Raw genomic sequence first — 26112 nt, forward strand, 5'->3', positions numbered from 1 at the left:
AAGGATTGGCAAAAAAAGCTAAAGCAGAAGGGGGAGAGAGACTAGCACAATCCCCCCCTCAGTCTACCATCATCCAGAGACTGCAAAATGATTAAGTTTTAATGAGAAAATATTAAGTGAAAAGACAACTAGTGATGGTAGTAAAAAGATGCCACCTGAGTAAATAATCAAACAACTTCAGGACTTACTTTCACCCAGTGCCATTCAGCAAGTGTTTGCACAGACCAATAGGGATAAAGTTCATCCTTTACAAACTGTAGGTGCTTTTGTCGATTGGTGACCCAGGTGATCACAAGACAGTTTGGAGCAGCCAGTTTGGGGACAGGTAGTTGCTTTATTTGCCAAGAAGATAAATAATTGTACCTACATATAATAAAAACCTACATATAATAATATACCTATGTATAATAAAAACAATTTCTGCAAATAAAGGAAAATTTTGAATGAAGCACAAAACAGGCTTAAAAGAAGACTTCTAAGTGCTAAGTATGGATCAACAGTGACATCCAGTGGACACATATTACTGAGATTACAGTTTTCATACATTTTCCTTTTTAATAGATAAGTTTTGCTGTAAGCAGTTTCCACTTTTTCTTAAACTACCTATAATAATTTTTCTAAAACACATAAAAATGTACTTTTAAAGAATACTAATGTCCTTGCTCTTTTCACATGACTAATTTATGATTTTAAATATCTTGTAAATTTTACTCAAGCTAGTGTCACATCCACACTCAGTCTTAGTCTCTCAAACTACAAAAACTGGAACCATTTTTTTACTCTCATTCATTCCATTAAATCCAATCAGTCACAAAATTCTATCTATTTTTCCTTTGAAATATCTTTCACTTTCAATTTTCCTTTTGTAACTTTTGTTAGACTTTCAATTTGCATTGTTACCACACTAGGACAAACTTTATCACCTGAATTACTGCATTTATCTACTAGCTAGTCTTTCTGCTTCTCAATGGTCTTCCTTCCAATTAATCCCACATTCCACTTGTATAGTTTTGCCCTTTTTTTTCCCAGAACTATCAGTTATACTCTGTTATATAAAACATTGAATCTCAATTCCTCCAACTTCCTTTCAAAGTCCTCAAAAAAATTGCTCCTGTTCTGGCTGATATCCCTCTGCATCCCAACATAAAACTTCTGCTCCAGCAAAATCAATCCTATCTTAACCCTGCTTTCCAGACTATCACTAATTTTCCTTTTTTTTTCCCATCTAGGATACCCTCATCCCTTTCTATGCCTAAGCATATTCTACTCAGTTCAAGTCCTACTTTTTCCTCCATGAGGGTTTCCCCAATAAATCCTCTACATTGATCTCTCTTGATTCTAATTCTTTTATCTCTTATGGTATACACATTGAGCAAATTAGGGAAAGGAGAAGAGAAGCATTTTTAAGTGTCTAGTATGTGCTTTACAAAATGTGATCTACATTACTACATTATTTTCCTATCTTTAAATTGTCTATACATTTCAATTTAAGATTTTATTAAATTATCTTATTCACCATTTCATGTATGTGTGTATGTATGTAAATCTTTTTTCCCATATCTATATGTTAAAGTCCTTTTAAATAAGGCTCACAATTTACAGTTCTTTTGCACTCCATAATGGCTAGACCAGTGCTAGTCTTATAATTGTTGTTCGATCATTTCAATTGTGTCCAACCCTTTACAACTCCATTTGGGATTTTCTTGGAAAAGATACTGGAGTGATTTGCCAATTACATCTCCAGCTCATTTTACAGATGAGGAAACTGAGGCAAACAGCATTAAGTGATTTGCCAAGGGTCATGCAACTAGTAAATGTCTGAGACCACATTTGAACAAGTCTTCCTGACTCCAAGCTATCCACTGTACTGTCTATATCCCTATGCAATAAGATGCTAAGTCTGGGTGTTTATACCTACGTTGTTCAGTCATTTCAAGTAGAATCCAAATCTCCCTAACTCCATCTGGAGTTTATCCTGGAGTGGTTTGCCCTTTGCTTCTCCAGTTCATTTTAGATGAAGAAACTGAGGCAAACAGAATTAAGTGACTTACCCAGGGTCACTCAGAAAAACATCTGAGTCCAGATTCAAACTCAAAAAAAATTAGTCTTCCTGACTCTAGGCCTGGAATGTTATCCACTGCACTATCTAGTTATCTCCCAAGCATCTCTCAAATTCATCCCCTTCTCTTCATTAATAAAGCCACTACCCTACTTCAGGCCCTCATCACCTCTCACTTGACCTATTGCAATAGGTTCCTAATTGATCTCCAAGCTTCCAAAATGATATTCCTAAAACTTAGGCCTGACTAGATCACTTCAAAATAACCTGCTACATCTAGGAATACAAAATACAACTTCTCTCTTTGGCTCTTAAAAACATTCACACTCTGGGTCCAACCCACCATCTGAGACAATATATCTTACTCCATTATCATTTATTCTATATTCCAGGCAGACTCACCTACATTTCCCTTTTCATGGAATCCTATAGTTTGTCTTTGTCCTTTTGCACAGACTATTTTCTCCTATCCGTTCACCCCCATACTTAGATTGTATTCTTTCCTCACCTTCTCCCCTTGCATCCCTAGTTTCCTTAAAGGTTCAGTTCACATGTCATCTCCTATACAAGACCATTTCTGATTCTTCCAGTTACTAGTTCTCTGCTCAACCCATGAAATAAATTCAATTTTAATATTGTTTTACTTAAGCTGTTTGTCTGTGAATCATAATCTCATAGGATCATAACAGTGTATATTTAGAGTTTGCAAAGACCTTAGAGGTTATTTTATAATTTATAAATGAAACCCAGAGAGAGACGATAACTTATTCAAAAATAGTAGAGAAGGAATCAAACCATTCTAACTCTAAAAACAGTGATCTTTCCATTATACTAAGGTGCCTCTCCATAATTCCCCAAAGAATTAAAATTAGAAATAGTCCAAAAGGCAATTGGGGAATAAACACATTATTAATGACAACTTGGACCCAAGAAGAGTTAAAGAAGGCATTTTGGAGGATGACTATACCTAGAAAAGGAGGTAAGCCGATTATGTAATAAAAATGAAACAAAAATGGAAAATCTGATTGACAAATTAGTAAAACCCAGAGATACCAAAAAAATGAAAGAACTCCAGAAAATTGGCTAGATCTTTTTTGGAGGAATTACAAAAAATGCATAAATAAGAGTCATATATGATGAGCAGATATAAGGAGTTTCTGATATGAATCCTTTAAAGGAGCATCCATACACTCTAAAGAAATTACAAATTCAAAGCACAAAAAAAATGACAAGCCTAAAAGCATAATTAAGAACTAAAAGTTTAAAAACTAGTCTTTTCATACTATTTCATACTATTAGTAAATAATGACTAGCATTTTTAAAAAAATTTGTAATAGTCTTAATAGTAAACTTGATAAATAAATTTATATAAAATACCTTTTGCTTCTTTTAACAGATTTATTCTGCCATGGTGGATCAATCACAATTACATCATATTTTTTCCCATCTGGAAGCAAAAGCACAACTTTAGGTGAAATAATCACGGATTATAAACAAGATAGCCAAAAGTCATTCTCAAACTGAAACACATTCAATTGGACACAAATATAACAAAAATGGTATTATAGCACTTAATCAAATAAACTACAATAAGAACAATTTATCCAAAAAGACAGTGATTACTTTACATGGTTATGCTCTCTGAGATGTAATAGTAATCTCCCTTTTTGCTAAACTGAAAAAAGGGGGGAGGAAGAAAAATACTTTCCTGCTAAATTTTTTTTTTGACTGCTGCTAACCCTGTGTATTATTAGACCAGTGTCTGCTTTCTTTGTGATTTCTGGATGGCCCATTAGTTTCAGCAGGAGTGTTATGATATAGTCACTTCAATTTAAAATGTGTAGTAAATTACCTTTGTAATTTAACTCTCAGACTCTATAACATTATTAAGTACACATCAGAATGCCAACTGGCATTTTTAAAAGGCTTTTAATTACTTGGTTAAGTGCTAGTTGTTTTATAATAAAGAATTTTACCTCTAAAATAAGCCAAATGAAAAAAAAAATAAATATGTATAAGATTCAGTACCAGCTGGCTCCTAAACACAACAGTTTCAAATAATGATGTTTAAAATTCAGATTCTTTGCTCTATACAGACACATCTCAAGAAATTCAAAATAACTGCTTAATCATTAATTTATAAGTTACATCAATATTGTAAAAATGAAAAATTTTCTCAACCCCAATTGCTCACAAAAAAGAAAAAATTAGAAATACTTATGAATTCTGATTAGTCATAATTCTAGAGAACCAATGATAAAATATAAATCATTTCTTAATAGAGAGGTGATGGATTAAATGCAATATACATTTTTGGATATGGTCAATATAAAAATGTGTTTTTGCTTGTCCATGTATTTGTTCCAAGAATTTTATTTATATTATTGTTTTTTATTTTCCAGCAGGAGTGGGGAAGATAGAAGAGGGGAAAAAATAAATGGCAATATTTTTATTAAAAAAAAAAAAAAGAGAGAGGTTTGGTTAGGTGGCATAGTGGATAAAGAACTGGCCCTGGAGTCAGGAGTACCTGAGTTCAAATCTGGCCTCAGACACTTAATAAATACCTAGCTGTGTGGCCTTGGGCAAGCCACTTAACCCCATTTGCCTTGCAAAAACCTAAAATGAAAAAAAAAATTTTAAAAAAAGAGGGGCAGCTAGGTGGTACAGTGGATAGAGCACCAGTCCTGGAGTCAGGAGTACCTGAGTTCAAATCTGGCCTCAGACACTTAATAATTACCTAGTTGTGTGGCCTTGGGCAAGCCACTTAACCCCATTGCCTAGCAAAAACCTAAAAAAAAAAAAATGGGGGTGATGATCAACCTTGATGGACTCACTCATTTCATCAGTGCAACCATCAGGGACAATTTGGGGCTCTCTGCAATGGAGAATACCATCTGTATCCAAAGAAAGAACCGTGTGATTCTGGACAAGTCACAAACCCAGTTGTCTCCCTCCCACAAAAGAAAAGGGGGGAATAAAGAAAATACAAAAAGAAATTTAGAAGTTATACAAATAATATTGAAAATTTTTCTGTTATAAAACAAAGTTTAGTAAAATCATTTGTTTATAATCATTTATACTCTGAAAACCAGTTTAATGAGATATTTACTACATTAAAATCTTTTTTTCCTTATCCAAAGTACAGAAACTACCATCTGAAACTATCAAAACTTTCAAATTTCTATCTATAGAATTTCAGAACAAATTTAAAGGAAAAATTCAAATGGGAAAAGTATTTGTGGTCCCACTTCTTCACAAATGTAGACCTTTATTTAATCTTATGCAAAGTATACCACTTGAAAACTTATAATTCAGCTTGTGAGTTTTTGTATTCTATTACAAAAAAGTAAGCTACCCCTTTCAGAAAAAACCACACATGTACTTACAATTGAGAAGTGGCTGCATACAAGAAAGATCAGATAAGAGGAAGCTGCTTTTTGGTGGCAACAAGTATTTCTGTCCCATTAAAATAATCATCTTTGTAAAGTTTGAGCTGTTTTGAGTAATTCGTGAAAATATATCCTGTTCTGGAACAGATACATCTGCATCTATCAATTGTACTATATCACATTCATTGTCATTCACCAAAGGCAACTGTTTAGCCATGTCACATAGTTCAGCCAAACCACAGCTATCAAGTCTTACAGTAGTGATCTTGTTATCATTGTTCAGTTTTTCTGAAAGTAAGTAAAGAAAACCACTTTTCAGGCCTTCTTGGACTAATTGTGTGGCACCATCCAAAATCAGCCCCCTGACCTGAAAGGGAATGATACATGTTAAGGAAATGGACTTTTACAATAATGTGATTTCTACAGCTAATAAATACAGTCTATATTTTTATATTATAAATGTTTAGATCAAAATCAATGTATTTATTGTATACTGGCAGAAATAAGAAGGATATGGGAAACTTTGTGTGCTTATTTTTTTATATATAAAACTAGTAATAAGATTTGGCAGCTGGGGGTGGCTAGGTGGCACAGTGGATAGAGCACCAGCCCTGGAGGCAGGAGTACCTGAGTTCAAATGAGGCCTCAGACACTTAATAATTACTTAGCTGTGTGGCCTTGGGCAAGTCACTTAACCCCATAGCCTTGCAAAAACCTTAAAAAAAGAGAGAGAGGAAAAAAAATTTTAAAAAATAAGATTTGGCAGGGTTAGAGGGAAACAGATGGGAATGTAAAGTTGCCTCCTATAGCCTTTTTCCTACCTCTCTCTCTCTTGGAACAAGTAAAAGAGTGAGAGGACAAGGATTTGATCAGGATCTTTGGGTAATTTGAGAATCATAGGAAGCTGGACAACTAGGTGGATAGAGTGCCAGATCTAGAATCAGGAAGATTCATTTGAGTTCAAATCTGACCTCAGACACTTTTCACTAACTCTGTGACGCTGAGCAAGTTGGAAAAGGAAATAGCAAACTACTCCAGCATCTATGCCAACAAGACTCCAAATGGAAAAACAAAGAAAAGAAAACTCCAAATGAGGTCACTGTCAGATATGAAGTGACTTAAAATGACTAAAATAATAACAAACAATACAATTCTTATATTCTCAACAACATGAAAGTAATATTAATTTAATTCAGCTCTAAACTATGATTAGTAAAACTCTGCTATTTAAGGTAATAAGTATAATTCCAGGTGATTGATGATTCCTGGTATGATCTTGAAGAAATATCATTGAACCAAAGATCTAAAATGCCAACAGCCCATTGAGTATAACATCTGTGAAATACCACTAGTGCATATTTGTCCCTGGAGAATATTGGACTGAAGTTGGGGGAGGAAGGAAAGAGGACCAGGAGAGAACTTGGAAAAACTAAGGTAAGACTCTCTTGGCTTGGTTTCTATCTGATAAATTCTGAGCTTGGCTGTGATATCCTGTCAATACAATTAACTGCCTACATGATTCTTGCCTTTCATTAACACAATGCTAGGGGAGCATCTTCTCCTTACTATAAATTCATTTTCCTTTTTATGGCAAATTTCTATAATCCTGGTATATTTTATAACTTTAACTATAACATTTACATTTAATATTAAGAATCAATTATCTAAATTCACTTGACATCTCTGCAATACTATCTATAGTACAAAAATCAAAGAAATTATAACTCCATTATTTGTTTTGATTATTCATTTAGCATTTTTCCAGATTTTGTAGTAAAATATTGAAAATAAATTTTATAGGATGATGTACTGACTTTATTTCATCACCACCTATTTCTGCCTTTTGATCTCCACAATAGTTTCTATATAACAAAGTAGGTTTCAAAACAAACAAAAAAATGCTTATGGTTTACTAAAGAAGTTTTATTTTTCTTTAGTTCCTCTGCCAGATCTTTCAAACAAGCAGTCTCAACTCAATACCTTTATTTCATTAATTCCACATGTGTCCCCAAAATTTTATATGGTTTTTGCTCTGAACATATACGAGAAGTGCTTTTTTCTTTTTTTTCTTTCTTTTCTTTTTTTTTTTTTAGATTTTTCAAGGCGATGGGGTTAAGTGGCTTGCCCAAGGCTACACGGCTAAGTAATTATTGTCTGAGGCTGGATTTGAACTCAGGTACTCCTGACTCCAAGGCCAGTGTTCTATCCACTGTCCCACCTAGCCGCCCCGAAGTGCTTTTTTCATGAATTTCCGCAACTCCAAAGTTAACTAACATACACATGAATACTATATACAGATGTGTATATTTGTATACATGCATTTATTCATGCATGCATGGAGAAATACATATATAGACATATAATCTTACCAGAGAGAATATAAATTCCTTCAGAATAAGGATTCTTTTATTTTTGTCTTTGTATCTCTAGTGCCTGACACACATTAGGGATTAAATAAATGATTGTAGGGGGCAGAGCCAAGATGGCGACAAGAGCGGATTGTGTCTTAGGCGCTCTCTCATAAAACTCATAAGCTAAGGACTCTAAAATTTTCGAGAGACAGGACCCACAGAAGCACCCAGTGAGGCAGCTCTCCTACTCAAGGTAACCTGGAAAAGAGCAGAAAGGCTCTGCTCCCCAGGGTCGGAGGGGCGGCCTGCCAGAGCGAAAGAACTTCAGCCTCCCGGAGGCAGCCCCAGGGCACTGGGAGCCGCTGAGCAGCGGGGGAGTCTCCTGAGCTACACCCCGGGGGTGTGCTCCTGGGCACAAAGTGGGGAGAACAGCTGGGGGCCCTCTGCCAGAGTGAGCATGTGAAACCCAGCCCCCAGGGCACACAGACAGCAAGCAACATGGTCTTTAGGCAGCCCAGATCCAGAAACAGAAGTGGGCAGAGCCGGTAAGCAGGAGCCCCCAGGGCATGAGGCCACTGAACCTAGGGAGGGGAGTGAAGAGAGAGACTGCAGAGCTCTGTCCTCTGCCCCTGGAACAGGACTCTGGGGCTCTGAACACATTCAGATCCTGATCGCAGTCTAGGCCCCCCCATAGAACAGCAGGGCCCCCCCACCTCGGCCTGTGGCAGAGGGGGGTCGCTTATGGTCATTCACAGAGCAGGAGGGAGGACAGAGCCTCACACACTGAGACTCTTGTGGGAGTGTCCCAAAAGCTCAGGAAGCACCCTAAAACCAGGTCCAGGCTGGGAAAATGAGCAAGCAGAGAAATTAGAGGAACACAATTGAGAAATATTTTGCATATGAGCCCAAAAAAGATCAAAATACTCAGTCTGAAGATGAGGAAGCACAATCTCCTGCATCTAAAGACTCCAAGAAAAACAGAAATTAGGCTCAGGCTATGACAGATCAAAAAAGACTTTGAAAATCAAATGAGGGAGTTAAAAGAAAAACTGGGAAAAGAAATGAGAGAGATGCAGGAAAAACATGAAAATGAAGTCAGCAGCTTAGTCAAGGAAATCCAAAAACAAAATGCTGAAGAAAATAGCATGCTAAAAACCAGCTTAGGTCAAATAGATAAAAACAGTTCAAAAAGTTATTGAGGAGAACAATGCTTTAAAAAGCAAAATGGGCCAGATGGAAAAAGAGATAAGAAAACTCTCTGAGGAAAACAAATCCTTCAGACAAAGAATAGAACTCAGGGAGATTGATGAATTTACAAGAAACCAGGATTCATTACTTCAAAACCAAAAAAAAAAAAAATGAAAAATTAGAAGAAAATGTGAAACATCTCATTGAAAAAACAACTGATATGGAAAACAGACTTGGGAAAGATAATTTAAAAATTATTGGAATACCTGAAAGTCATGATCAGGAAAAGAGCCTTGACATCATTTTCAAAGAATTACTACAGGAAAATTGCCCTGATATTCTAGAAGCAGAGGGCAAAATAGAAATGGAGAGAATCCACCGATCCCCCCAAGAAAGAGATCCCAAAATACCAACCCCCAGGAATATTATAGCCAAGTTCCAGAACTCCCAAGTCAAAGAGAAAATATTACAAGTAGCCAGAAGGACACAGTTCAAATATCGTGGAGCTGCAGTCAGGATCACACAGGACTTAGCAGCAACTACATTAGAAGTTCATAGGGCTTGGAATAAATATACTGGAAGGCAAAAGAGCTTAGAATGCAACTGAGAATCAACTACCCAGCAAAGATGAATGTCCTCTTCCAGGGAAAAAGATAGACTTTCAATGAACCAGGGAAATTTCAAATGTTCCTGTTGGAATGGCCAGAGCTGAATAGAAGGTTTGATCTTCAGATACAGGACTCAGGTGAAACATGAAGATTAAAGGAGAGGGGGAAAATATGAGGGACTTAATGATAAACTGCATGTATTCCTGCATAGAAAAATGACACTGATAATACTCATATGAACCTTCTCAGTTAATAGAGCAGGTAGAGAGAGCTTTTATAGTTGAAGCACAGGAGAAAGGTGAATTTGAAGATAAAATATGGTGTAAAAATGGAGTCAATAGAAAAAAACGGAAATGTAATGGGAGAAAGAAAAAGGAGAGGGGGAATAGGCCAAGATATCTCATATAATAAGTTTTTTCTTTATTACAATGAGCTATTGCAATGATATGGAAGGGGGGAAGGCAAGGGGGAACGAGGGAATCTTCGCTCTTGTCAGAGGTTGCTAGGAGAGGAAACAGCATATATACTCAATGGGGTATAGGCATCTGGAGTAAGAAGAAAAGAGGGGAACAGGGGGAAGGGGTGGGGATGTGAATAAAGGAGGAGAGGATGGACCATGGGGGGAGAGTGGTCAGATATAACACATTTTCTTTTTTACTTCTTGCAAGGGGCTGGGATTGGAAGGCCTGTCCAGGACCATAGGGCAAGGTGGATGATGGGCCTAAGGGGTGGTAGGGGGCTCGGGGCCTCTTGACCCCAGGACCAGGGATCTGTCTGCTGTACCACTCAGATACCCTACAGCAGAGTCAGAGTGAAAGGAGAGAGAAAATATAGTACATGGTAGTGGAGAAATACGAAAAGGAGGGAGTTGTGATCAGCAATGGCAATGGTGGAAAAATATGGAAGTAACTTTTACAATGGACTTACCATAAAGAATGGGATCCACCCGCGACAAAGTTATTGGTGTTGGAACAAAAACTGAAGCACATTTTTTATTATCATTATTTGGGCGGGAGGGGGCAGTGCAAATGGGGCTGGGTGGCCTGCCTGGAGCCGCATAGCAGGGTGACCATTGGGTGTCTGAGGCCAGATTTGGACCCGGGTGCTCCTGGCTCACAGGCCAATGCTCTGTCTGCCACACAGTCACCCCTACTATTATTACTATTTTATTTCATTTTAGGTCTTTTTTTTTCTTTTTTTTTGGTTTTTGCAGGGCATTGGGGTTGGGGTGGCTTGCATGTCACATGGCTGGGTGATTGTTGAGTGTATGGGGCCGGATATGGGCTCAGGTGCTCCTGGCTCCAGGGCAAGTGCTCCGTCTATTGTGCCACCTGGCCATACCTACAATTATTACTTTTTTTTCTAATTTTAATTTTTTTCTCTCCCCTTTACTTTATCGCTCAAGCGAGTCTATATTTTGTGGGGGAGGAGTATTCTGTTTACTCTTAAACAAGAATATTTTATTAATGTATAAAAAAATTATTTGTTCAAAAAGAATAAATAAATATTAAAATCATCTTAAAAATAAAAACATAAAAGATTATATATTTTTATATTTTCATAACTTGTCTTTCAGTACTTTCCCCATACTGTCTTTTGCTGTGATCTCCTATTTGTTCAGATTCTCAGTATCTATCAGCTGCCTCTAATATAACCACCTCCTACTCTTGACTGCCCTGACCTACTTTATTCTCTGGCCTCCTAAGAGCTAGAGTGACATCCAGACTCCATGGTATCCTCTAAGGCTAAATTCTCAGTATGCTACTATTCTTTCTCTATAATAGCTCTATTATCTACTCTCACAACTACAATTATTGCCTCTATGCTGATGACATCTCCTACTGTTTCCTAGCTCTAACCACTTATCCAATCTGAGTTCTCTATTTTGAATTACCTTATGTACATTTCATCTTGAAAGATCTATTATCTTGGGGCAGCTAGGTGGCGCAGTGGATAGAGCACCGGTCCTGGAGTCAGGAGTACTTGAGTTCAAATCCAACCTCAGACACTTAATAATGACCTAGCTGTGTGGCCTTGGGCAAGCCACTTAACTCCTTTTGCCTTACAAAAACCTAAAAAAAAAAAAAAAAAAAAAAAAGGAGGGGTATGGGGCAGCTAGGTGTTACAATGGATAGAGCACAGGCCTGGAGTCAGGAGGACCTGAGTTCAAATCCAATCTCAGACACTTACTGTGTGATTTTGGGCAAGTCACTTAAACCTATTATCTTGCAAAAAAAAAAAACCAAACAAGAAAAAAAGAAAATGGAGGAGTGAAAAGAAACTAGCTGAGCAATATACTAAGAAATGGGACACAAATACAAAAAGTCAAAACCATCTCAGCCTTGAGGAGCTTACATTCTAAAACAGGAGATAACACACAAAGCGGAAGAAAGGAAATAACAGCAATCAACTGATGTGTTCCCAATTGGAACTATAGCAGAGTTCATTTGATTTGGTTAATGGTGTCAGTCTGTGGAGGGGGGATACAGTCAAAAGGAAAATGTTAACCTCAGGTATAGATTAATGCTTTACTTAAAATTTCAAGTATAAGGGATTTTAGAGGTCATTTGTTTAACTTTCAATCCCATGAAAGAATTCACTATATCATATCCCTGAAAAATGGTCAACCTTAAATTTTTCCTGATTTAGAAAATAAAGAAAATAGCTGTAATTCAACTAAAGTAGCTTAATTTCATTCATGAATATTAGCAAATACTAATGCAATCTAAAATGTATAGCAACATTTGATGCAAAGTAGTTTATTCTGTTATTACTCAAATAAATTTTGACTGACAAATCAGAATCAAGTCAGGACATAAATGCCTGTACTACTTGTTGGTCTATTCTATTTTGCATAAAATTGTCATTATGAACAATAAATATTTGAAACTTACTTTTGTATGGTATTCCATGGCATCTATTTCACCTTGATTGAATGCAATAGATCTTTTGCCTTTCTAAAAAAGTAAACAAAATCAAGAAAAAATTAAGCTAATGTAGACTTGTAAAATGTATATGCAATTTCTTTTGCCATATTCCCTTTCTAAAATTGTATATTTTAGTACATATTGGTAAAACTCTGTATTTAGGTTAAATAAAGGCAAAGAATTTGGATTAAAGTAAGCTTTCACAAAACAGTAAGCTAATGAATGAAAATCAGCAGCACAAATCACAACAGATACCAGTGTGTCACCAGCTGACACCAATATAATTAAGAAGTTATATCTAACAAAATACAACAATCAATAAGACTATTTCTTTTACTAGTATCAGCACCAAAAGTATTCAAAGCACAATAGGCATTGCAGTATAATAAATATAAATCTTTCCTGACAATTAGCATATATAATTTAATTTTACTGTGCTTCCTTCTTTTCTCAGCCAATGAAATAGACAGACTTAATTTCATAGTAAGAATATCAAGAAAATTCAAGCTTCATGATTTTGTCTAATAGTTATAAATTATCTCTAGTAATAAAATTGCAACTACTAATCACACTTTATATTACTAAAATATGCTAGTTATCTATTTTAACCTACTTTGCCTTGTAAATATGAATGAAATTTTGTAATGAGTTTATATTTAATATTAATTTAATATGTAATAAATTCATATTATTTATTATATCTATTTTGCCTCATTAATAAAATAGTTCCTGACAGAAATTATTAAGAAAAATCTGTTTACATCAGCTCATGCTACAATATTTCCCAATGTATAAAAAGATAAATCTCTTCAAAATACAAAGTAGGACTATGACATAGAAAGAAATATACTGATTAGATTCAGTGTCAGGAGAGATTTCTATTAGTGATACCTACAACAAGATGATCTTTGGCCTTAAATTTCCTTTTTTGTAAAATTAGGACAATAATAACCTTTATACTGATATCTTTGAGGTGAACTTTACTCAATCTTTAAAGATTTACAAATTAATTCTTGAGTTATTATCATGCACCTGTACTGTATTTCTGTCTCAAGTAGTTACTGAAGATTGATTGAACATATGAACTCCATGTTATTCAATGAATTCATTTCCATTAATATTCTACTGCTATTGCTCCTAACTTCTCAAAAATGTTAGACTTCTAAGCCTTCAAGATTTTATTTCCTTAAGAATGAAAACTTTTCTGAAAGTCTTATCATCTTAGCTTCTGTTATTCTCTCTTGCTTAGCTATTCCTAAGGGTAAAAAGAAATTATTTGCACTGTTTGAATAGTAAATTAGTCAATGTGTAATGCAACACATTTTCTTAGAGGACTTCATACCTTCCTAACCACAGAAACAGAATCTTGATCTTTAACACATTCTTGCTTCTCATCCTTGATATTGTCATCCTTTTGAGCCTCTTTTTTATTTCCTTGTTGGAATGTTGTACAAGTAGTTGCAGTTACATAGGGTTTAGCAACATGAAACAGTTCAGCTCGAAATTTATATTTTTGAAGTGATGTTTTATTCTTCTCTCTTTCATCAATCCCTGTTCTTTCAGCAGGTTCAGAGAGCATTGATATAGCAGAAAGTTCAATAGAAGATGTAGAAGTTACATTAATAGAACCACAGTGAGGAGATGAGATGGGGATGTTACAGGAAGTCGGTTCACAGAGCTGGCAGAGTTGGTAATCAATATTATTGATGAAGGCAAGATGATCCAGTAGCCATCCAGATGACAGCTGGTGCACAACAGACATAGTCTCTTCTTATGAAAGACTCTTAGAAATGAGGAACTAAAGTTTAAAAAAAATTTTTCTGATCAAAATTATGATGTTCCTGAATTTCAATAAAAATATAAAATCAGTTCATATGAGAGAATCAATATGATCATATAAAAATTACATACCCAAAAGAAAATTTGAAATTAAACTGCATTACATGTAGCAGATTTTGAAAAAAAACATCAAGTTACTGCTTATAAACTCTATTACACGGATATCAAAGTTTCCTCTCAACTCACTGTTTTTTCAGTCATATTCTATCTAGAGTTGTTTAAAATCTCCTTATAAGGGGCAGCTAGGTGGCACAGTGGATAAAGCACGAGCCCTGGAGTCAGGAGTACCTGGGTTCAAGTCTGGTCTCAGACACTTAATAATTACCTAGCTGTGTGGCCTTGGCTTGGGCAAGCCACTTAACCCCATTTGCCGTGCAAAAACCTAAAAAAAAAAAAAATCTTTCATTTTTCTCCAACTCTCCATCACTTCAGTCCCAATCCTGGATCTCAAAAGACAAATCTATTCCCAACAAAAATAATGAGTTCACTATTGTGGTATTTTAAACTTGACAAAGTACTTTCTTGAATAACCTTGTGAAGCATACACAAGTATTACTGTACTCATTTTATAGATGAGAAGATTGAAATGCATAATCAATACAGTGACCAACCACAATTCCAAAGAACTTATGCTATTCACCTTCAGACAGAAAGTTGATGGACTCAAAAGTACAGACAAACTATTTTTTTACTTCATTCTTTCTTTTTGGACATGACTAATAGAAGATATATATTTTTATAATAGGTATTGTTTTTCTTGCTTTCTTAAAGAGTGGGGGAAGGAAGGAGGATCAGAGAGAATTCAAATGTTAATTTTAAAAATTAAATAATTTTATGGAATTAAGGTTTGGATAGGTTAATAAACTTGGCCATCTACTAAATATTTTGAACCAAAACACAAAGTCAAGACTCATGACTCTAAGAACAGTGTTCATGCTACTTCTCACTCTTCTCATACAATCTTTGACCATGTGATAAGGGTACAGTAGAATTCAATTGTGAAGGCTTAAAAAGAAGTTGGGGGGCGGGGGGGATACAAAGATTTCTTTTTCCCAGTTAATCACTTCCCTTCTTTGAAATTCTTTTTATCTGGGAAAGAGAAAGGCTATCCTTAGCAGATGGGAGTGATGGGGACAGGGAGAGAAGTTATTGGGAAATCTAACCCTAAAAGATAGAAGTAAACACAGGAACCCAGGGAAAGAGCAATCTGCACTGACCAACCCACCCCAATTGCAACTTCAAAATGTCAGAAGTATGTAATAACTCTATCTTTGGACCTCTTCTCTAAGAAAAAATGTTAAGAATATGTTTAGTCTAAATAAAATTGTTTCTAGCAAAGTTATATAGACAAAAAGCACAGAGTTTTCTTCCACGATTGTTAAGTATTTAAATATCGAGGTGGCTAGGTGGTGTAGTGGATAAAGCACCGGCCTTGGAGTCAGGAGTACCTGGATTCAAATCTGGTCTCCGACACTTAATAATTACCTAGCTGTGTGGCCTTGGGCAAGCCACTTAATCCCATTTGCCTTGTAAAAACCTAAAAAACAAACAAACAAAAAAAAGTATTTAAGTATTTTTTTTGCCCCTCAAAAAAGAAATGAGTTTAACTTTGATTCCTTGAAAAATTTCTAAAATTTATTAAAGGTATGGTTATTAACAGTCCAAAACAAGAGTTTTTTAACCTGGAGTCTGTATTCTAAGTAGTTTGCTTTGCAAACTAACATGTCTCAATCTCTATGTTTAAAAACAACATTTTGAGACTGGGTCCATAGGCATCTGCAAAGAGTTAAAGGGGACCATCACACACACACACACACACACACACACACACACACACACACACACACACACACACTCTCACAGATTTTTTTTTAAGTAGGAAAGAGAAGATAGGATTGGATGAGCAAACATGAATAGGTTGTAATAAGAATCACATATCTCATTACATTAAGTTTTCTCCAAAAAAAAATGCAAAATAAAGAATCCGCAGCCTTCTTCCCAATTTCCAGGCCTCTCTATCCCTAATTTTTTACCCCTCCACCACCTTTCTAGTCTCATGCTCCTCATTATCCTGGACTCTTTATTTAAATGAAATTCTTGTCTCCAAAATTACCAACGATCTCTTAACTGCCAAATTTTATAGCTCCAAAATGCCAAATTTTATGGTCCTTTCCCAAGATTCAAGATCTAAATGGACCATAATAACTGTCCAAGCATATGAAGTATATGTCTAAGGATATGAACTAGAAGAGGAATTAGACAAATTCTCACTGATCCCAGAAGGCAGAAATAGAAATGATGGGTTGAAGTTGCAAGTAGAGCTATCCAAAAATGGAATGAGTTGCTTCAGGAGACCATCTCTGGTTAGAGGTCTTCAAACCATGAAAATGGGATGAACACTTTTTAAGAATGTCATAGTGGGGACTCTCAGTTATGGGGTAGTCCAGATGGCCTCCCAGGTCTCTTCCAACTCTGAGATTCTATCACTCTGAGAAACTATTCTTTAGGATCATAACATTTCTACCCTGAGATGGACCTTTACTAAATGTGATTGTACATTGTACTATCTATATGTTGTCTCCCTCATCAGAATGAGAATAACTCCTTCAGGATAAGGATGAAATTTTTGCTAGTGAATTGAGCTCTGGGCCTGGAGACAGGAAGACCTGAGTTCAAAGACAACCTTGGATACTTAGTAACTAATCTTGGGGTTAGTCACTTTGTCTCAAGTTCCTCAACTGTAAATTGAAGATAATAATTGTATCTACTTCATATTTTTGTCTTAAGAATTAAATGAGATAATATTTTAAAGTACCTGGTACATAATAGACATGTCCTCTTCCCTTCTTCTATTTTCAGCACTTAGCATAATGCCTAGCACATTATAAGCACTTTCAAAAGGCTTGTTGAGCTTCATACAATATAACCTCAATAAATACCAAATGGTAAATAACCTAGATTAAAAATGGTTATATCATAATCAAATTTGAGGAACAAGGAAGAAATTGCCTTTCAGATCTATGGACTAACTTAACTAACTTAATCCCACTGCCTTGTAAAAACTTTTTTAAAAAGGATAATTTTGATGACATAATTTTTTTTTGGTTTTTGCAAGGCAGTGGGGTTAAGTGACTTGCCCAAGGTCACACAGCTAGGTAATTATTAAGTGTCTGAGGGCAGATTTGAACTCAAGTCCTTCTGACTCCAGGGCTGGTGCTCTATCCACTGTGCCACCTAGCTGCCCCTGATGACATAAAACTTGAAGTTTTTACACACAACAAAATCAATGAAACTAAAACTAGAAGAGAATGAAGAATTCAAATTTAAAAGAATAAGAATAATTTTCTAATTGTTAAATGGTTAAAGGATTTAAACAAGCAGTTCTCAGGGGTAGAATTTCAATAAACAACCATTGAAAGAAAGCTTCAAATCACAGATAGTTAGAGAAATGCAAAATAAAACAACCCTGCACCAACTAAATTGTCAGAAAGAACCAAAAAGGCAAATATGGAGGGGATGCTAGAAAGCAGGCAGGTACACTTCTAGGTGAACCTATGAGTTGATTCAGCTCTAAAAACTGAAAAACTTGGAATTATGCTCAGAAAAATTAACTGTGCATACCTTTTGACCTAGCAATAACACTAAAGAGAGCAAAGATAGACAAAAAGGTCCTATACAAACAAAAATATTTAAGAAACAAAGATAGCACTAATCAATCATGGAATGGCTGAAAAAATGATGGTATATGAATGCAATAAAATACTATTGTGCCATAAGAAATGATGAAGGTGACAGTTTCAGAGAAATTTGGAAAATCTTATATGAACTGATATAAAAATTGATCAGAAAAAAGCACAATTTATACAATAATATCATTTAAAAAGGAATAATTTTGAAAGACTTAAGAATTTTGATTGTCATAATTATCAGATAGAATTACAGAGGGGCATGATAAAGAACGTTACCAACCTCTTGAAAGAAATAGGATGACTCAAGGTACAGATCTGAGATATGGAGTTGTTTTTTGGTTTGTTTGTCTCTAAATATGACCAATTTGGCCATTTGTTTTGCTCAACTAGGCATAGTTGTTATGCATAGTTTTGTTTTTCTTTTGGGAGAGGGGGAGAAAAAGGAAGAGTTAGGAGAGAGAAAAATTGCAAATTTAAAAATAAAATAAATACTTATTGACTGATAGCTGGTCCCTTATATATACTATGAATACTAGCTATACTATATATATATATATATATATATATATATATATATATATATATATACTATTCTGATAACTATTGTCAACAGACCTCCAGGACACTCCCCTTCTTTCCTCAATATATAACTATCTAAGAACTATGCCTGCCAGATGTGCTCTTTTTCAAGACCCAAATTTAGGAACTAGTATCTTCAAGCAGCATACTATCTTTTCTTTTCCTAAAGATGCTTCCTAAATTTTGGGGGGGGAAGTGCCAACAACAAAATCATTTGATTCTTCTTAAGAAGTCATCTATTTAGACTTATTCATTTTTAATAAGAAGAAAATATCTTCCCAGGGAAGATAGATAGCTTACTCTGGATCATATTGCTAACTAATAGGAAGGCTAAAAGTAGAATCTAGTTTAGGGCAGTTAAGTGATGCAATGGATACAGCAGTGGATACAGCACCAGCCCTGGAGTCAGAACAGACCTGAGTTCAAATCTGATCTCAGACACTTATTACCTGTGTGACCTTGGGCAAGTCACTCAACCCCACACTGCCTTGCCAAAAAAAAAAATCCTAGAACCCAGCTCTCCTACAGCATGGTATAGCAAGAGTATACTTCCATTTGGGGTCCACTGTAAATATCTACATTTGTGAACTTGGGTAAGTGACTTCACCTTTTCTGGTGAAGCCCTGAGAGGATTCCACTTGAGGTCTAACTTCTATAAATAATGAATATCTATCTAAAATCTTTTTTCAATGATTAACAGACTAACCATAGTTTTACTCCCGCATCCCAGTGATTTTGAACCCCTGTTTATCGTTATTCAAACTCCATTCGCTCCCCTCCACTATCTCATCTCTTAATCTCATTCCCCTCAATATAACTCCAACTCAATGTACCACTCTAAAACTACCCTCTTCTACCACCTTTCTCTATGGATTACTTGCTCCATAGGCAACAAACTTTATTTCATCCTAATTCTTTTTCTTTCCCATTTCCTCTTTCTTCTGGCTTTCCTTGAAACCAGGCTCCTTCTGATGAACCAGCTTTTCAACACTGGATGGACTTTCTCTCATTCCCCTTGACTCACTGATCAAGGTTGGAGTATTGGAAGTCTCCTTGCTCCCCAGTGCCACTTCTAGATTCTCCCTCTACCACCATTGCTCAGTAAAATCAAATCCTTTTAGTTCATTCAATCATATTTACCTCCCAATCAAATTCGGATAACTATTGTCAACAGACCTCCAGGACACTCCCCTTCTTTCCTCAATGCCTGGCTCAGTGTCTGGCAACTGATCTCACCCTAGGGGATGTCAACATATAGATCTTTCCTGGAGTAACATAAAAGGTAACACTGCCTCAGTCTGCTCAGTTCACATGACCTGCTACTCCACCTCAGCTCAGTCAAACACAAAGGTGATCTTGCATCACCTATAAATTCAAAAAGGCTTCATTTCTATGCTCATGTATTATAAAATTCCTTTATCTGATCACAGACTTTTATTATTCCACCTTTTTTTCTGTATTGCAATCTCAAATCTTATTCTTCATTCACACCATGCCATTTCTCAAGTCTTCAATTCTATCCCAGGTTACCACACTTTGACCAGTTGCACCCTCCTTTCTGACCCAAGCTACTACACCTTCACTGGCTGCACTCTCATTTCTCTCCCAGGCTACCACACCTAGCAGCACTCTCCTTTCTCTCCCACGCTACCACACCTAGCTGCACTCTCCTTTCTTTCCCAGGCTTCCACACCTTCTGTAGCTGTATTCTCCTTTCTCTCCCAGGCTACTATACTTAGCTGCCCTCTCCATCCTTTCCTAAGGCTACTATACTTAGCTGCCCTCTCCTTCCTTTCCCAGGCTACTGTACTTACCTGCACTCTCCTTTCTCTCCCTGGCTACCACACCTTCACTGGCTTCACTCTCCTTTCTCTCCAGGACACAACACCTAGATGCACTCTCTTTACTCTCCCAGGCTACAACACCTAGATGCACTCTCTTTACTCTCCCAGGCTACAACACCTAGATGCACTCTCTTTACTCTCCCAGGCTACAACACCTAGATGCACTCTCTTTACTCTCCCAGGCTACAACACCTAGATGCACTCTCTTTACTCTCCCAGGCTACAACACCTAGATGCACTCTCTTTACTCTCCCAGGCTACAACACCTAGATGCACTCTCTTTACTCTCCCAGGCTACAACACTTAGATGCACTCTCTTTACTCTCCCAGGCTACAACACCTAGATGCACTCTCTTTACTCTCCCAGGCTACAACACCTAGATGCACTCTCTTTACTCTCCCAGGCTACAACACCTAGATGCACTCTCTTTACTCTCCCAGGCTACAACACCTAGATGCACTCTCTTTACTCTCCCAGGCTACAACACCTAGATGCACTCTCTTTACTCTCCCAGGCTACAACACCTAGATGCACTCTCTTTACTCTCCCAGGCTACAACACCTAGATGCACTCTCTTTACTCTCCCAGGCTACAACACCTAGATGCACTCTCTTTACTCTCCCAGGCTACAACACCTAGATGCACTCTCTTTACTCTCCCAGGCTACAACACCTAGATGCACTCTCTTTACTCTCCCAGGCTACAACACCTAGATGCACTCTCTTTACTCTCCCAGGCTACAACACCTAGATGCACTCTCTTTACTCTCCCAGGCTACAACACCTAGATGCACTCTCTTTGCTCTCCCAGGCTACAACACCTAGATGCACTCTCTTTGCTCTCCCAGGCTACAACACTTAGATGCACTCTCTTTACTCTCCCAGGCTACAACACCTAGATGCACTCTCTTTACTCGCCCAGGCTACAACACCTAGATGCACTCTCTTTACTCTCCCAGGCTACAACACCTAGATGCACTCTCTTTACTCTCCCAGGCTACAACACCTAGATGCACTCTCTTTACTCTCCCAGGCTACAACACCTAGATGCACTCTCTTTACTCGCCCAGGCTACAACACCTAGATGCACTCTCTTTACTCTCCCAGGCTACAACACCTAGATGCACTCTCTTTACTCTCCCAGGCTACAACACCTAGATGGACTCTCTTTACTCTCCCAGGCTACAACACCTAGATGCACTCTCTTTACTCTCCCAGGCTACAACACCTAGATGCACTCTCTTTACTCTCCCAGGCTACAACACCTAGATGCACTCTCTTTACTCTCCCAGGCTACAACACCTAGATGCACTCTCTTTACTCGCCCAGGCTACAACACCTAGATGCACTCTCTTTACTCGCCCAGGCTACAACACCTAGATGCACTCTCTTTACTCTCCCAGGCTACAACACCTAGATGCACTCTCTTTACTCTCCCAGGCTACAACACCTAGATGCACTCTCTTTACTCTCCCAGGCTACAACACCTAGATGCACTCTCTTTACTCTCCCAGGCTACAACACCTAGATGCACTCTCTTTACTCTCCCAGGCTACAACACCTAGATGCACTCTCTTTACTCGCCCAGGCTACAACACCTAGATGCACTCTCCTTACTCGCCCAGGCTACAACACCTAGATGCACTCTCTTTACTCGCCCAGGCTACAACACCTAGATGCACTCTCTTTACTCGCCCAGGCTACAACACCTAGATGCACTCTCTTTACTCGCCCAGGCTACAACACCTAGATGCACTCTCTTTACTCGCCCAGGCTACAACACTTAGATGCACTCTCTTTACTCTCCCAGGCTACAACACCTAGATGCACTCTCTTTACTCTCCCAGGCTACAACACCTAGATGCACTCTCTTTACTCTCCCAGGCTACAACACCTACATGCACTCTCTTTACTCTCCCAGGCTACAACACCTAGATGCACTCTCTTTACTCTCCCAGGCTACAACACCTAGATGCACTCTCTTTACTCTCCCAGGCTACAACACCTAGATGCACTCTCTTTACTCGCCCAGGCTACAACACCTAGATGCACTCTCTTTACTCGCCCAGGCTACAACACCTAGATGCACTCTCTTTACTCTCCCAGGCTACAACACCTAGATGCACTCTCTTTACTCGCCCAGGCTACAACACCTAGATGCACTCTCTTTACTCTCCCAGGCTACAACACCTAGATGCACTCTCTTTACTCTCCCAGGCTACAACACCTAGATGCACTCTCTTTACTCTCCCAGGCTACAACACCTAGATGCACTCTCTTTACTCTCCCAGGCTACAACACTTAGATGCACTCTCTTTACTCTCCCAGGCTACAAAACCTAGATGCACTCTCTTTACTCTCCCAGGCTACAACACTTAGATGCACTCTCTTTACTCTCCCAGGCTACAACACTTAGATGCACTCTCTTTACTCTCCCAGGCTACAACACCTAGATGCACTCTCTTTACTCTCCCAGGACATAACACCTAGCTGCACCCTCCTTTCTCTTCCAGGCTACAACACCTAGATGCACTCTCTTTACTCTCCCAGGCTACAACACCTAGATGCACTCTCTTTACTCTCCCAGGCTACAACACCTAGATGCACTCTCTTTACTCTCCCAGGACATAACACCTAGCTGCACTCTCTTTACTCTCCCAAGCTACAACACTTAGATGCACTCTCTTTACTCTCCCAGGCTACAACACTTAGATGCACTCTCTTTACTCTCCCAGGCTACAACACTTAGATGCACTCTCTTTACTCTCCCAGGCTACAACACCTAGATGCACTATCTTTACTCTCCCAGGCTACAACACTTAGATGCACTCTCTTTACTCTCCCAGGCTACAACACCTAGATGCACTCTCTTTACTCTCCCAGGCTACAACACTTAGATGCACTCTCTTTACTCTCCCAGGCTACAACACCTAGATGCACTCTCTTTACTCTCCCAGGCTACAACACCTAGATGCACTCTCTTTACTCTCCCAGGACATAACACCTAGCTGCACCCTCCTTTCTCTTCCAGGCTACAACACCTAGATGCACTCTCTTTACTCTCCCAGGCTACAACACCTAGATGCACTCTCTTTACTCTCCCAGGCTACAACACTTAGATGCACTCTCTTTACTCTCCCAGGACATAACACCTAGCTGCACTCTCTTTACTCTCCCAGGCTACAACACCTAGATGCACTCTCTTTACTCTCCCAGGCTACAACACCTAGATGCACTCTCTTAACTCTCCCAGGCTACAACACCTAGATGCACTCTCTTTACTCTCCCAGGCTACAACACCTAGATGCACTCTCTTTACTCTCCCAGGCTACAACACCTAGATGCACTCTCTTTACTCTCCCAGGCTACAACACCTAGATGCACTCTCTTTACTCGCCCAGGCTACAACACCTAGATGCACTCTCGTTACTCTGCCAGGCTACAACACCTAGATGCACTCTCTTTACTCTCCCAGGCTACAACACCTAGATGCACTCTCTTTACTCTCACAGGCTACAACACCTAGATGCACTCTCTTTACTCTCCCAGGCTACAACACCTAGATGCACTCTCTTTACTCTCCCAGGCTACAACACCTAGATGCACTCTCTTTACTCTCCCAGGCTACAACACTTAGATGCACTCTCTTTACTCTCCCAGGCTACAACACCTAGATGCACTCTCTTTACTCGCCCAGGCTACAACACCTAGATGCACTCTCTTTACTCTCCCAGGCTACAACACCTAGATGCACTCTCTTAACTCTCCCAGGCTACAACACCTAGATGCACTCTCTTTACTCTCCCAGGCTACAACACCTAGATGCACTCTCTTTACTCTCCCAGGCTACAACACCTAGATGCACTCTCTTTACTCGCCCAGGCTACAACACCTAGATGCACTCTCTTTACTCTCCCAGGCTACAACACCTAGATGCACTCTCTTTACTCGCCCAGGCTACAACACTTAGATGCACTCTCTTTACTCTCCCAGGCTACAACACCTAGATGCACTCTCTTTACTCTCCCAGGCTACAACACCTAGATGCACTCTCTTTACTCTCCCAGGCTACAACACCTAGATGCACTCTCTTTACTCTCCCAGGCTACAACACCTACATGCACTCTCTTTACTCTCCCAGGCTACAAGACCTAGATGCACTCTCTTTACTCTCCCAGGCTACAACACCTAGATGCACTCTCTTTACTCTCCCAGGCTACAACACCTAGATGCACTCTCTTTACTCGCCCAGGCTACAACACCTAGATGCACTCTCTTTACTCGCCCAGGCTACAACACTTAGATGCACTCTCTTTACTCTCCCAGGCTACAACACCTAGATGCACTCTCTTTACTCGTCCAGGCTACAACACCTAGATTCATTCTCTTTACTCGCCCAGGCTACAACACCTAGATGCACTCTCTTTACTCTCCCAGGCTACAACACCTAGATGCACTCTCTTTACTCTCCCAGGCTACAACACCTAGATGCACTCTCTTTACTCTCCCAGGCTACAACACTTAGATGCACTCTCTTTACTCTCCCAGGCTACAACACCTAGATGCACTCTCTTTACTCTCCCAGGCTACAACACCTAGATGCACTCTCTTTACTCTCCCAGGCTACAACACTTAGATGCACTCTCTTTACTCTCCCAGGCTACAACACCTAGATGCACTCTCTTTACTCTCCCAGGCTACAACACCTAGATGCACTCTCTTTACTCTCCCAGGCTACAACACCTAGATGCACTCTCCTTTCTCTCCAGGACACAACACCTAGATGCACTCTCTTTACTCTCCCAGGCTACAACACCTAGCTGCACCCTCCTTTCTCTCCCAGGCTACAACACCTAGATGCACTCTCTTTACTCTCCCAGGCTACAACACCTAGATGCACTCTCTTTACTCTCCCAGGCTACAACACTTAGATGCACTCTCTTTACTCTCCCAGGACATAACACCTAGCTGCACTCTCTTTACTCTCCCAGGCTACAACACCTAGATGCACTCTCTTTGCTCTCCCAGGCTACAACACTTAGATGCACTCTCTTTACTCTCCCAGGCTACAACACCTAGATGCACTCTCTTTACTCTCCCAGGCTACAACACCTAGATGCACTCTCTTTACTCTCCCAGGCTACAACACCTAGATGCACTCTCTTTACTCTCCCAGGCTACAACACCTAGATGCACTCTCTTTACTCGCCCAGGCTACAACACCTAGCTGCACTCTGTTTACTCTCCCAGGCTACAACACTTAGATGCACTCTCTTTACTCTCCCAGGCTACAACACCTAGATGCACTCTCTTTACTCTCCCAGGCTACAACACCTAGATGCACTCTCTTTACTCTCCCAGGCTACAACACCTAGATGCACTCTCTTTACTCTCCCAGGCTACAACACCTAGATGCACTCTCTTTACTCTCCCAGGCTACAACACCTAGATGCACTCTCTTTACTCTCCCAGGCTACAACACCTAGATGCACTCTCTTTACTCTCCCAGGCTACAACACCTAGATGCACTCTCTTTACTCTCCCAGGCTACAACACCTAGATGCACTCTCTTTACTCGCCCAGGCTACAACACCTAGATGCACTCTCTTTACTCTCCCAGGCTACAACACCTAGATGCA

General features: G+C 38.7%; 1 protein-coding gene across 5 annotated transcripts in view; it reads right to left on the reverse strand.

Annotated features, from left to right (window-relative positions):
• The window catches only part of METTL4 (methyltransferase 4, N6-adenosine), a 39337-nt gene extending 18733 nt beyond the window's left edge, over positions 1–20604 (reverse strand). The window contains exons 1-7 of one of the 5 annotated variants that reach the window (XM_074208351.1): positions 18331–20604; positions 15847–15898; positions 13865–14320; positions 12490–12552; positions 5446–5815; positions 3437–3506; positions 189–363 (exon numbers count right to left, since the gene is read on the reverse strand). In XM_074208351.1, the coding sequence (XP_074064452.1) occupies positions 189–363; positions 3437–3506; positions 5446–5815; positions 12490–12552; positions 13865–14284 (1098 nt within the window). In that variant the 5' untranslated portion in view covers positions 14285–14320; positions 15847–15898; positions 18331–20604. Of the gene's footprint in view, positions 1–188; positions 364–3436; positions 3507–5445; positions 5816–12489; positions 12553–13864 lie in introns of all 5 variants that reach the window. The other 4 variants (XM_074208349.1, XM_074208350.1, XM_074208348.1 and 1 more) reach the window with 4 other exon arrangements.
• Between the last annotated feature and the right edge of the window lie 5508 nt (positions 20605–26112).

The sequence above is a fragment of the Macrotis lagotis genome, chromosome X, assembly GCF_037893015.1.
Source record: "Macrotis lagotis isolate mMagLag1 chromosome X, bilby.v1.9.chrom.fasta, whole genome shotgun sequence".
NCBI lineage: Eukaryota > Metazoa > Chordata > Mammalia > Peramelemorphia > Peramelidae > Macrotis > Macrotis lagotis.